A 14,087-nucleotide genomic window follows, 5' to 3' on the forward strand; every position below is an offset into this window, starting at 1 on the left:
TCAAAGTCACTTCTACCTTCCAACACACACTTGTGCTGCAGTTTAACAAGTAATCCAAGCTAACAAAGTTCACTGTCGACTTTAATGACGGCATTTCTATTTATTCAAAAGGTCAAGTTCAAGACATTGAATATGGGCTTTAGCATTTAGCATGTTGTATCCAATGAAAGAGGTTCTAAGCCTAATTATCTTCAGTGCCGCATACATTTGCATATTTATCAACTTTTTAGTAATTAAGTGTGTTTATCTTCTGATAAATACATTCAAATATGTTGAACAATATGTTGATAATCACAGAGTACTTAGAAAATAGTCTGCTGGAACTGTTTAGTCATAAAAGAGCAATTAGCACACTGATTTGCATTCAAGCTAAAAGCTAAATACAATAGATTGGCAATGTAGTTGTTATTGCAAGTACATTTCAGCATGTACGATAGTTTGTTAGTGCATTGTCAAAAATGTGTTACATTACAAATTACAGCATGTAGACAAAATTGGGCCATTCTTTGCTTTATACATTTCCTATGAGACATGAACATTGAGTTTGAACTTCTTTTATTCTTGACTCTCAGTAATCGGTGCAATTTACCATAATTGTTCTCAAGATTTGAATGTCTAAAGACCTTTTTGCATCAATCATCCACTTTTTTTGCACTATTGTAACCACTGAAAAGCACTAAATTGTCATCATTATGGAATACTTTGTCTTCCTTTCTCTCATGGGGTTTAGCTGCAACGTCCAGTTTTTCCTCCAAAGAGACAGCAGACTACCATGACAATACAAAACTCATCCATTTCAATGACCTAATTTCCCCAAATTATTTTGAAGTTACCGGTTTTCATTTATCTATTTTGTAATAATTATTGTTTGTCTGTATTGTTGACATTCAATGTAATGTTTGTCCAAGATAATTACTATGGTTTAATCATTAGTTGTTTGCATATAGTCATCCATGTTACACCTTGGTTTAGGCCTTGTGTGAGTGGCCATCAACGGCAGTGCTTTTGCGCCTCTACAGCTCTGTGCTGTTTGAAAGATTTATTTTCAGAAAGTGGCAAAATCACACCCATCACTCCAATTTTGTTCATTGGAGGAGACTGCATGAGGACAAAGAGAAAGAAAGATGGCTGGATCTAGTGCCAAGTTACTTGGTGGCTCAGAGGCCGCTCTGAGCCATAACAGCCCTATCCATTAGCAAGAATGTTGCAATAGCATTTTAATTTTTGATGGACCCTAAAGCCAATTAGTTTTTTAAGTGTATCTGTTTTTCCTCCCCTGTTTTCAGGTTGTCGGGATTCATGCTGCCCTCTCCACTTGTGAGCAGTGGATCTATACTGGCCCTTTGGTTCACCACAGACTTTGCTGTCAGTGCGCAGGGCTTCAAGGCTGTGTATGAAGGTAAGAAACGAGAATGTGCATGTGTGTGTATGGATACTAGCAAAGAAGGCTGGTGTTGATTTGTTTGTTGATGTGATAAAATACTTGCACTCTGCCAAGACACAGACTGTGTATCTACTCAGTTTATTGATCCCACAAAATTATAATACAGTGCAAATTAAAGTTTTGTACTATCCTTCTATGGATTTTTAACCAGCCATAAACTAGAATATAATAATTATATAGCAAATGTTTTATTGTTAATCGACATATTTTGTAACATGGTTTATGATAACTTATTTCTCCTTATACCTCCAAAAAAGCTTAAAGGTTTCTTGTGCACTGCAGGTTGCCTATTGAATAGCATAGGAATAGCAGCTTACAAGGAGTCTTTTAACTACTGCCAAGTCTGAGCTTCATTCTGGAAAGGTATCTGACATAAAAACTATTGACAAAAAAGAAAAAGAAAAACATATTCGAATTTTTGTGTAAAGCCACAAGGAATTAAAGCTCAAGAATCTGACTTATTCACTCGTTGTTGAGTAAATATCTTTCTTGCCTCCATAACGTGCATGTGAAGTGTACAGAAAATACAATTTAAACAACAGACTACATTTTTTATGGAATGCTGACAAAGATGTTGTCTAGATATAAGGGTTTGTGAGAACTACAGCAACAGTTTGAACTCAACTAACTCCTTTTTTCATGATTTGAAAATGGGAAAAACAGCTTTAACAGGAGCTGTAGCTACATTTGCACATCATTTTATGTGACTCAGTTCAGATGCCCTTCTTTTTGTGGTGATAAATAGTGTTGTAGCGCTATGCAGTTGTAGCTCAGGCTTAGTGCGAGGCTACATTCTGGGGAGAGCTACAGGTAAGTGGGCTGTCAATCAGTGTCACACAGTTGCCATCAGTGCTTTTCTATGACCACCCTAATGGAGCTTTGCACTACAAGACCTTTGCATCGTGAAGCACTCAGGGACAGCAATTGTATTATTTCTATTTCTGTTGAACAAAATTACAAAAGAACAAAAAAAAGCTTCTGTAAAAGGTACAATGGAAAATGGTTTTCCTAAATGACAGGAAAATTTGGTGCAACAATGGACGGAGTGAAGTCTGTTTCTAAAAAGTAATGGTGTGATTGAAGTTGTAGCCCTTGATCTGAAGATCTGAGAGGCCCATACTGTGCGAGGATCAAAGTTTGGCTATCGCCGATATCGCTCAGGACGCACAAACAATAGGGGCTTAGGGGAGATTCAGCAGCAAACAGGGATGGTCTGCAAGCACAGTGTACACTAGCATTCATGAACTGTAGATATTCAGGCTTTAGCTGTGTCATTGTGATACTGGCTTTTCGGTGCCTGGGCCTGTTGGCGTTCGGGGAGATTAAGGGATAAAGTTTTATTTCAGAATGTATGTATCTGGATATAACAAAGACTTTCTTTAGTCGCTTGGCTACATTTCATACATGGTAAATATGATTTGTATACATTGCACACAGCACTGGAATTAAAGTAAGTAAAACAAAGATAATAGTCCACACATTGTAACAAGAATATACAAAGACTTGGAAAAAAATGATTGGGCTAAACTGGTCAAAACACAAAATGAAAAATTCAGGACTGAGGATGATGTCAGTATCCGGTGCTATGGTGAATAAACGTGAAAAACATCTGCACACTTTCAATCCATGTTGGATAGGGGTGTAACGGTACAGTAAAATGTCATCTCGGTTTGGTTCAACTAATTTGAGGCTTGGTAATTTTTTGGTACAAAAAAAGCAACACAGAAAATAAACGTAATTGTTCAACATAATTTAAAGAGCCCATTTAGATCTTGCAGAATTTCTTTATTTAAAAAAATGTAAGATTTATCCACAATACTTCAATTCTTGAACTTTTCAAACTATGTTATTAAAAAGTATTAATATAGTATTGCTCAGTGACTCAGAACAAACCGTTGTATTGGGCACGGCAAACCCATGTGGGGAAAGCCGTATCAGACGCAGCTACTTAGCCACGCTGCTAAAGTTTACCTGAAGGCTCCAGAGGACGGCAGGTCCGTACATTACCGGAATACAGACGAGGGCTTTTCCCATTTCCACAGACGAGTTAACAGCGGCACGAGAAAGGGCTAAAGTCCAAACCTCCACTGACGCACTCGCATTTGGAAGTAGCACTTTGAAATAATACATCAAAATAAGCCCAAGGAGTTGTCCGTCACTCAATTACGTACGTGTAGAACGAGTTAAACATTGGTTCTGCTACATTTAAACTTGCACTGCTAAATAAATGGACCAAAATTGGACCGAAACGGTTCACAAGTGGACCGAAACAGCTCAATATTTTCTGTGTACCATTACACCCCTGATGTTGGAAGTTCCTTAGGTTACCTGATGTCAAAGCACTTGAAACCATTGAGCAGACTTTGGCAAAACTTCAATGTCCCTTGTGTCACATGTCAAGAGAACCTTCACAAACAGTGATCAAGAACATGCCGTTCCTTATGTTTGGTGCATTATGTTATCAATGTGGCAGACGCACTCAGACTCCTCCACTCTCGCTGCACAATTTCTACTTCTCCTGACCTTTTGGAGATGCACTTCTCCACACACTTGCTGATACACGCACACACACATAAACTTTGCTTGTGTAACGGTTCATCTATGAATCATGAACTCTAAATATCAAAGCCAAACTCAAGAGAGCGCATCTTAGCCCTGGCCTCCTCCGTGTCTTTCTGTTTGCCTGGTATATTGTTGTCAGTACAGTTATGGATGAGTTTGCGGCTGACCCAAGTGACAGTCATTAAAACCAGGGCGCACTTTTCCATCCCATTGTTCTTCTTTCCAAACTTTCAGGGCGCAAGCGTTGCCTCAGGAGTGCTATGTGTGCACGTGTGTTTGTCATCTGGTCTCCTGTTAATGTCTTTATTTTGATGTTGTTTTGCATCACTTCGGCAGACATTAAAAATTGATTTATGGGTGCAGACGTGTGTGAGTCAAAGGCAGAGAATAACAGTGTGTCAGGCGTGGCTGGGCTCCTACCATTCATCACTGGAGTTTGCCCCGAATTTCATCGTTTTCCGTGTTTTGAAATATCACAAAACTCTGCCTGTTGGCCAGAAATGTGAAAAAGACAAAGTATGTTTAAAACATCTGCTACCAAACATTAGATTTGAAATATATTGCAAAATGATAAATTGTATGTCACAATGATAATCCCAGGTTAAAATCACATCTGGAGTTGAAACTTTGAATTCATCAATTTAGAGAAATGCTGTATCATTTTCTAACCAACAAAATGTAAGATAGTGAGCCAATGGAAGCACAAGTCACCCTAAGCACTTCACAGGGGATTTATGCTTAATTCACTCCACACATGGTGGTTGTAAGCGACCTATGTACAGTTTCCCCTGGGATGGACTGATAGAAGCGTGACTGCACACATCTGCCCCTCTGATCACAACCATTCTTTAACACGTACATCATTCATCCTGGCCTATTGTACATGTTTGTAGTGGTGAGGTTACTGGAGTACCCAGAGGAAACCTACGCAGACATGGAGAGAACATGCAAACTCAACTCAGGAAAGCCCAGTCCGGTATCGAACCCAGGACCTTCTTGTTGTGATGCACGAACACTAACAGCTGTGACACTGTGCCATGATCAAATGTCATCACTTGTCATCACTATAAAAGCATGACATTTTATCCATGTTGCTTTTGGAACAAGTTTCTTCTTACTGTTCAGCAGTTGAATTCACATGGCTTATTTCCATTTTTCAAGAACTCATTTGATTTTGGTGGGATGTAAAACTCTGATCCTATTTTGTATAATTAAAAGATATAACTAACAATAATAATCTCAGCCACAAGGAAACAGCATAGAGGCAGTGAGTGAATGAGTGAATTCATGTACAGCCAGGCAGCAACCTCCCTCTCTTGGTACAGCTGCACTTTTTGCCTTTTTCTGCAAACTGCATTTGTGGTTTCTGTGTTCCACATTGTTTTCCTGGATACTTTAGTACGTCTTTGCCGTGATTTTGTGGGGTTTGGTGGATTTTTTTTTTTTTTACTGCAATAAGTCCATAATGGTCCTGAAGAAAGCAGCTTTTCAAAAATAAACAGCTGGCTTATCAGCTAAACCCATTTGAGACCTACACATTTCTTCTCCTAAAGAGGCACCAAGAGCCCCTACATCTGCAGCACAATGGAGGTGTCACAAGAGGAGCTACAGGAAGCAAGGACGGGACAATCAAGGAGGTATCCTGGCGAGACTCACTGCTAAGCCACACATGTCATCTATTGTTCTGGCTAATGGACGTTTTCTGGAGAATAACACAGATTAACTGCTGAGCTCTTCCCAGACGACGGTGAAAGACCGTTGTGGAGCGGAGAGAGCAGAGGGAGCTGCGCAGGAGGAAGAGGAAGGAGGAGGTGGAGCTGACCAGTGCAGGACACCACGCTCTGAAACAGGACAAACCCAGGTAGCTCTGCACCGTTTCAGATGAGCAGAGGAGAGTGAAGGCAGCCAGGTTTCCTCCGGGATCTACAGTTTTCTCCAAAAACATGCTGCTCAGGTTGACCCACAGCGGTGGCGGAGTAACACCTGGACTAACACCTGAACACTATTTCGTTGTACACTTGTACCATGACAAGCACTTAATTGCATACACTGGGTGTGACAGTTTGAGAAAGGATTACACCAGTTTACCTGAGGTTGGGTGAATGAATGTATGGAGTTTGTGTAAATAAATCATGTTGAAAGGCAAAGCCAGGGACAGGAGTTGAGAATCAGCACTAGCCACTGTACAACCTCTTTGTGCAATAAAAATAGATAAATGAATATATACGTATATGTATGTGTATTTTTTTTTATTATTATTTTTACATCAAAGGGATAGCTAGCCTAAAGATGTTGGCATAAAATACTGTATCACAAGTTGTTGTTCAGAGAGCTTCGTTATGCCTCTTCCAAAAGGAGTATTTTATCCACATTTTACAAATTGGAACCCACATTGTTCACACTCCACTCAGCAAACTACATCCGGTTTCCTTTAGTGCACTTACCTTTGTATTCATATTCTGTCTCAGTCCCTTTCCTCGTTTTGTTCCCACTTGAGACATCTTTTCCCTGTTCAAACCCTTTATTAAAGCAAGCCAATTTGAACTATACTTCTGACCGCAAAGAGGGCTGATAAGATGTTGGCTGCGGGAGGGGCAGATGGAGAGGGAGGTCAGATGGAGCTGTAAGTGGAGGAAAAGCAAGGCACGGCGGCGCTAATGAAAAAACAAGTTTGCAAACTAGCTGCGCACACAAGATAAACATCAATTAATTTCCCCCTCAAGAAGAAAGAGGAGAGAAGTATGGGGAAATGAAGGGAGGGGCTCTACTTTGTTGCCTCACCACTGCATAATTCAAATGAAAAAAAAACAAAAAAAACCTTGTGTTGGATTCATGTTTTATTGACAACGAATGAGATTTCTTGGTATTTAGAAGCAGTGGGCAAAAAATCCGGGAAGTGATTTCTTTTGTCACATGCGGTGCCCTCATCTCCCCACACCAACATCTCAGCCGCATTCTCTTGGAAAAAAGTTTTAAAATCCTGTCAAATATTCATGGGCATCGCCGTGGTGAGTATCCAGAGTGTCAAGTCTGAGAGTCGCTTGCAGATATTCATCTATTTCTGAATGAATTAGGCCCAAGGTATGACAGAGAACAAAATCTAGAATGTTAAATCCAAATGAAGACACTTACAACCCCAACATTTACATTTATAGACAATTACTACAGCGCTAACTCAGCTAATTCTGTAGTGCATAAATACACTCATATAGAAGCAACAAATATTGCAATGAGTAAAGTTAAACATTTGTTGTTGCAGAAGAACATACTGTTTTCATGCACCTGGGTTTCGAAAAAAAAGGAAAGCCTCCCGTAGTTTGTGGTTTCAAACGCCCCATCTGTAAAAGCAACACATGGTGCAGACACGTTTCCACAGAGGTAGAAAAATCATGTGTTTTTCATCATTGCGCTGATTCCCACTGACCTCCACTTGTGTTTGTTTGGGTACTTGTGTGAAAAACATGTTCTGGAAACCTTTCAAGGGGCTTTGTGTGCTGAACACATGCATGTCTTTGCATACATACGATCCAGACTTCTGAGGAAAATTTTAAAGCGCCGTTGGAAAGCCACAGTCGAGGATATTGAGCAAAATAACAAGAAAACAACACATGAAGAGTCAGCGATCCAACCCAGTCTGTGTGCTATGCTTCACTTATTTCTCTTCATTTGCTCTTGTTATTGCGATACTTACTGCAGAGCTTATTACGGTTCCTCACATGTAATCTATGTCCATGCCTCAATGTGTGTCTGTGTAAAATTGCTGAAAGTTTGTCGCCTTGAGTGCTGGCATGCCTCAGCCTCCTCGTTTCTGTGCTGTGTCGACTGGTGTAGAATCCATTAGGAACACTTCTAGGAGCTTCCAAATACCGCTGACTTGATGCAAGGATTTGCGCACACTGTTGCAGAAGCCTTGTAGTCACCAGCCATTGGACAAGATGAGAAAGACCCCAGCTTCGTGCTTTGGGGATATTGGCTCTTTAAACGTGATGTGGCACATGAGAAAGATTTATTTATCTGGAGTTTCCCAGCGCCTCGAGCCAGTCTTCTTAGTTGGGTCTTTATTTTTTACTCAGCACAACTGTGAAGGTTTCCAGATGGTTATAATGGCTTGTAACATGAATAAATGCCCTGGGATTGTCAAAAAATAGCTGTACACTTTAAATGCACTTCTCAATGTGAACAACCTTTTGCAGCTTAACAGGGACAGCGTTATTTATTCACTGTAGTCTTTAAACCAGTCAATAAATCAATCCACATATATTTGTATTACACTTTACAATGACATCAGGAAGACCAAAGTGTTTCATAGAAAGATAAAACAATTTAAAAACACAAAATTATTACATCCTAGACATCGTTCAGAGTCTTTCACCTGGACTTAAAAAGGGACTGATCCTTTTTCCTGTTTGAACCAGGACCTGGGTACGTCCATTTGATCCGAGGACCGGAGAGCTCTACTGTTGTGATGTAAAGTTGAAATCTCAGTTAAATGGCCATGAAGTGCTTTGAAGACAAACATTGAAAAAAATACGGAATATACGGAAACTGACCAGGAACCAATTAAATGGCCTATGCGCAGAATAAAGAGCGAAAGTATTGTACGTGTCCTTGATGGAGAAAATATTGTCAAGATAATTAACGTGAGGGGACGGACACACTTTATGGCATGAATGCATAGTAGATGTTGAAAGTTGAATGCAGCCTCAAAGTGTGTGTGAGATGAAAAAGATATATCACTGGTCCCCGGGAGCTGCGCTGTGGTCGCCCACTGCTCCTGACAGGTCGCCCTGAGGCACTGTTTGAAGGATAGGTCAAAGGATGGGGACAAAATTCCCTATGGGGTCAATAAAGGTTTACAAAAATAAATACATAAGTACATTTTTTTAACGTGTCTAAAGTGCAATGCTTGCTTATGGAAAACTAGCTTGCTTTGCCGCCCCTGTATGGAAGTACTACAGCAGCGGAGGGCAATGGCGACACCCAGCGTTGTCGTCATGTAACTCTGCTACAAGCGGCCATTGATAGTGACTAACAATTATCCAGTGGGAAGATGATAAACTATCAGCAAATCTGTGCTACAAATGCACAGATTTGCTACAAATGCAGAGGCTCCAGAAATGTGCCGTATCTCTTTTACAGAGACACCAGAGATGTATAGTCTAACCAAGTCAGGGAATTGAAGAAAGATAGATTTTAAAGGGCACCACCTGACTAGAGTTGACCAATTTTTTGCCTTGTTGTCTCATAATTCTGAAGCGAATTTAAAGGATCTATATCATGCTATTTTAGCCATTCCAAAGTTAAGTATAGGCATTTAGATGATATATTGTACCTCTACCACTATGGAGCACTCATTTTTGTGATAAATGTAAGTGTTTTCTGGAGGTATTTTTCGAACCCGGAAGACACAACGCTTCGATTCAGTTAGCCCCGCCCCCTCTCTCCGCACATACAACTTTACCGTAATATAAATAAACAGACGTCACGTGGGGAAACTGTGCATATAGCCTATAAGTGAAGTTACTTCACGATGCAGTTATACGGAGTTGACATCTGCAACACAGCTTCATAAATAGCTAGCACACATGCTAACACGCGTTTGGATTGACTCACCCTCTGGTCCATCGCTGTTTACATTATGGGATTCGCGTTGGTTGGAACAGTTAATCCACTTTGATTCTGGTGAAGGTTCATCAAACATCCATCAGAAAAAACAATATTTTGGTGATAGTCGCTGAATCCCGGAGAAAAAAACAGCGACAATAGGCGACAACGAGCTCCATCTTCACAGCTGCAGCGCAAACATGACGTCTGTTCAGACGCTCAGGGGATGTGTTTGTTTTGGCCCCAGCTGACCTGGAAGCACCTTTTTTTATTTTTATTTTTTTTTCTCTTTGTTTCTCTCTTACGACAGAAATAATGAAAAAGCTATTTTGCAAATTAAAATCAGGCTGCAAGACATTGCATTACGGAGCAGGTCAGTCATTCACCAGGAGATGGCGACACAGCTGCTCAGAGAGCAGGATTCAGGAGGATTGCGGAGAACTGCGTGAATGAAGCCACAAACCACTCTGGGGGTGTTTTTGATAAGGAAATAGCATAACAACATGGCTAAAAGCTCTAAAAAGTCGATTTTGCATGATATAGGACCTTTAAGTGACTCTTAAGCAATAAATCAGTTGAAACCCAAAGCTTAATGCATCAGAAGTGTATTAATTTATTCACAGCTCAAACAACCCACACAGCATAAAATTTGCAAATCAGATTTGACAAATGATTAACTTCAATTCCATATGACATTGCTTTTAAGGTGCAAATAAATGACACAAATGTCTGCTGTTATGCAGAGGAAGGGGGAAGTTTCCATTGTGAGTTTCTGAATGGATGTTAAATTACCTTAACCTCTAAAATGAATGGCAAATATTTTCAGAACTGGTTTTGTCTTACAGTGGAGTGGCAAAGATGGTAGGAGCTGGTTTTGGGCCCGGCGTGAATTGAAAGGGGCTGATCCATTTGGTTCTACAGCAGGCTGTAGACAGGGACCATTCAGTTTGGCGTTAAGGTCCAGAGGTGGCAATTAATCCAATAAAAGGCAGATGCTGTTTGGTTCTCCAGCAGACTGTAGAAAGGGACCATTCAGTTCAGCTTTTAGGTCCAGAGGTGGCAATTAATCCAATAAAAGGCAGATGCTGTTTGGTTGCAATTGTTGAAAGGTCCGGTTTGCAACAAAGGAAAAACAGAGTCCAAAATCTTTGTTTGCTGTTTGCTCAAAGTTCCTCCGCTTGGAAGCGGGAGATGTATCCAGCTTCCTCACAGGTTGGATAAGAGGCACAGGTAAGCAACCAAAGGGGGCCTTGTGTCCCTAAGGTGGTTCCAGCTTGGATTGTCCAGTCTCCTGAGGGGTCGACTGACTGAGAGTAAGAACTCAGCGTAGAAGAGGTCTGCTGAAGAACAGCGACCTAAGCTTTTATATGGCTTCAGGTTAAGACCGGACTGGGTGGTGCTTATTAGCTGAGGGTTGAGGCTAATTGGTTCCTGTGGATAGCCAATGGGTGGCTTGGTTTCGCATATAAATTCTCTTTGTTTAGTTTTGAAGGGAAAGCTCAGTATTTCTCCAGTTAAATGTAGACATTAGTTTAAACACACTTCAACATTAGAAGATAATGATTATGGTACATCATTATTTCACTTAAAGATATATCGTGTGTTTGACAAGAGATTCAACATTGTAACATTGTACAAATGCAGTGGGTGTGGTAGCAGATGCAAAACTGTACATCAATGATTGATGCAGCTGCAAACCCACAACATAAATGTCCTGTGGAACAAACTGTGTTTGTCTCTTGTTAGACATAGTGGCTCCGTCGGTGATGTGGAGTGAAGAACTTCTGAAGTCCGGATGTGGAGGGTCCAATTTATTGATCATAATCACAACATATTATTACTGGCAACAATCTGAAAACAGGACTATCCCTAGGTCCCAAGCCATTCCCATCCTACTATACTACTATTATTATTATTATTACTAACATTATTCTATTAATGCTCATTTATTTGTTGTTCACATTGAGTTGCCTTGTATATGAAATGCGCGGTATAAATAAAGTTGCCTTGCCTTATTGAGCCACAACTCTCAAAGTGAAAAAAAAGTCTGGAACAATACTGTTGTCTACATCCCACCATAAACTGGATGTCCTCCTGTTTGCAGTATAGTTGCCCATGCTTTTCCCCCTCCTGCTTTTGTACAACAGTGAAGGCATATTTTCAAATGATGGAAGGGCTGTTTATATTTCATTGGTGCTCTGAACTGTGAGTGGGCTGCAGTGTTCCCTGTGTGAGTGAGCAGCCTGCTGGGCTTGGAGGAACGACCCAGTTCCTTTGCTAAATTAAGGCAGATAACACTACGCTTTATTGGTTTAAAATGTAAGGTTAACATGAACCATCGCAGCCCTCGACATACGAAACGCCCTCGAGCTGGAGCTAATGCCGCAAATATGTTCTGTGTTAGTCTTTATACACATTTCTCCATCTGCTCACTCGCGGATAAAGGCAGTGGTTACTTGCATGCAAATTTTCAACTGTTATTGTTTCATCACTTCCATCATTAAACTTTCAAATGCTTGCTCATAATTTAATAAGCAACTCTCATCTACTGTTTTGTGTTCTTGCGCTTTGTGCAAAACAGAAAATAGCCCACATTCTTTTTCTGTATCCCCCATTTAGATTTGCACCATGTAGGAGGTTAGAGAAATATTGACTGGGTTGATTGCGTCTATTTTAGTGGACGCACATTCATTTCAGATGACAATATATGTGTTTTTGATTTAGCTTCTGAAAGGACTGTGTGCATACGCTGGTTGAATGATTGACTAAAGTAAATAGTGAGGGAGGAAATGGTCACGGTAATTAAAGTGAATGGGGCTAATGTACTGTAAACATAATTTAATTTAAATGAATGGCTTTCATGTCTAAAACCTTTTCAGTGTTCAGATGCGTTCAAAAGAACAGACAGAACAGAAGCAGGCTACTATATGTTTTCGAAAAAGGAATGTGTATATGTCATTAAATTCTGACCAGGTTTCATTAAGACAGATAAAAGGATTATTAATGCAGTGACTTTTTACCTGCTGCTCCCGTCACAGCCCACATCCTGACGCTGCTGGGACCTTCTTACAGTGAGGAAAGAGCACTAAAAACTCAGCTCAAGATCTAATGAATTCAGATTTCAGAATTAGTTCATGATGGTCGACAAGCTGCTCAGAAATGTGCAGTATCTGAATTTGAGATTAAATAAGACAAACAAATTGACATTTTCCTCAATTTTTGCAGCAGAATATCAATGATTATGATTACCACTGACATTTAGCGCCGTTCTCTCCAACCAAACACCAAGGCTCATTTCAGCTGCGTATTGACTTGTTTCCCCCCGCTCCAAACCGTGCCTGCGCGTCCCTCATTGACAACAACAGGACTCTGAGCACAACTAAAAACAGTGATGCAGCGGGGAGGCATCTTAAAACAAGCAAATCATTAAAAGCCAAAGGAAACCATGCTGTCAAGTCAGACGGTCAGGTGCCTCTCGTATTGTCTTGCAGGGATAGAGAAAATGGAGAGGCAAGAGCGCGTGTGTGTCGCACCATTAACCTATATTGATGTGAACGCCATAGGAAGCTCTTCACGGCGGGACCCTGTCATATAGTCTTGTTGTTAGCTGCGGCGAGGCAACATCGATCTGACTGCTATGTCAACCCCCCCTGCTGTTTCTGAGATGTGCGCGTCCATGCTCCGGCAATAGTGTTTTTGTCAAGGGTTGATACTGGTGTCATCCAATTGTTGAGGTCAAGGCGCACTCGGTCCGTTTGATTTCACACATACTGATGCTTGCGCTTCACGGTAGTTAACTTTCCATGTCGCCTGTCTGACGTGTAAGTGGCATCGAGTCATGCTTGTGTGAGTAACCAATCGCGCTGCAAATCAGGTTAGGGAATTATTTCAAACTCAAGATTTAGATCATGGTGCAAAGACTGAACTATGACCGACTAAACCCCATCCTGAATCCTAAATCCCATGTCAACATTATTTATATCGGAGGACACTGTTCACAAAATAATTGCAGATTTTGCAATTTAATAATTAACCGAGAGCAGAGGTGGAATCTGGCCTCCGTTTGTTAAAAGCAAGAAAAATGTCGATGATTTTGGATGAGTTTGTGAAATTGCAATAAGAGTGGGTCAGAGTGTCCCCAGAACTGCGTCATTCGGTCTGCAGTCTGTGTCTATCAAAGACGGTCCAGCCAGGGAACAAGGGTGATGATGATAGCGAGGTCAAGATGTTCTTCCCGTTTGATTCCCCTGTCTGTGGTGCACAAACTTGTTGTGGTAATCAGCTTCCCCTTCCGTGTATGTGACATTTAAGTGGGCTGAACTTTGTATATGGCTGGGAGTAGTAACCAAGAGCAGTGGCGCACACTAAAATGGAGTTCACACTTGAGAGACGACTGCGATGCTGGCTAATGGGCTCTTTCCGTGGAGTTGGGGCACCATAATGAGCACTTTTCCTGCCACATCTGTGTACATCAGCA

General features: G+C 40.8%; 1 protein-coding gene across 2 annotated transcripts in view; it reads left to right on the plus strand.

Moving 5' to 3' along the window:
- The window catches only part of LOC306962164 (CUB and sushi domain-containing protein 1-like), a 388,198-nt gene that overhangs the window by 136,203 nt on the left and 237,908 nt on the right, over positions 1-14,087 (plus strand). For both annotated transcript variants that reach the window (XM_079555239.1, XM_079555240.1), the window contains exon 3: positions 1,287-1,399. In XM_079555239.1, the coding sequence (XP_079411365.1) occupies positions 1,287-1,399 (113 nt within the window). The remainder of the gene's footprint in view (positions 1-1,286; positions 1,400-14,087) is intronic.

The sequence above is a fragment of the Gobius niger genome (assembly GCF_951799975.1).
Source record: "Gobius niger genome assembly, chromosome: 4".
Classification (NCBI taxonomy): Eukaryota; Metazoa; Chordata; class Actinopteri; order Gobiiformes; family Gobiidae; genus Gobius; species Gobius niger.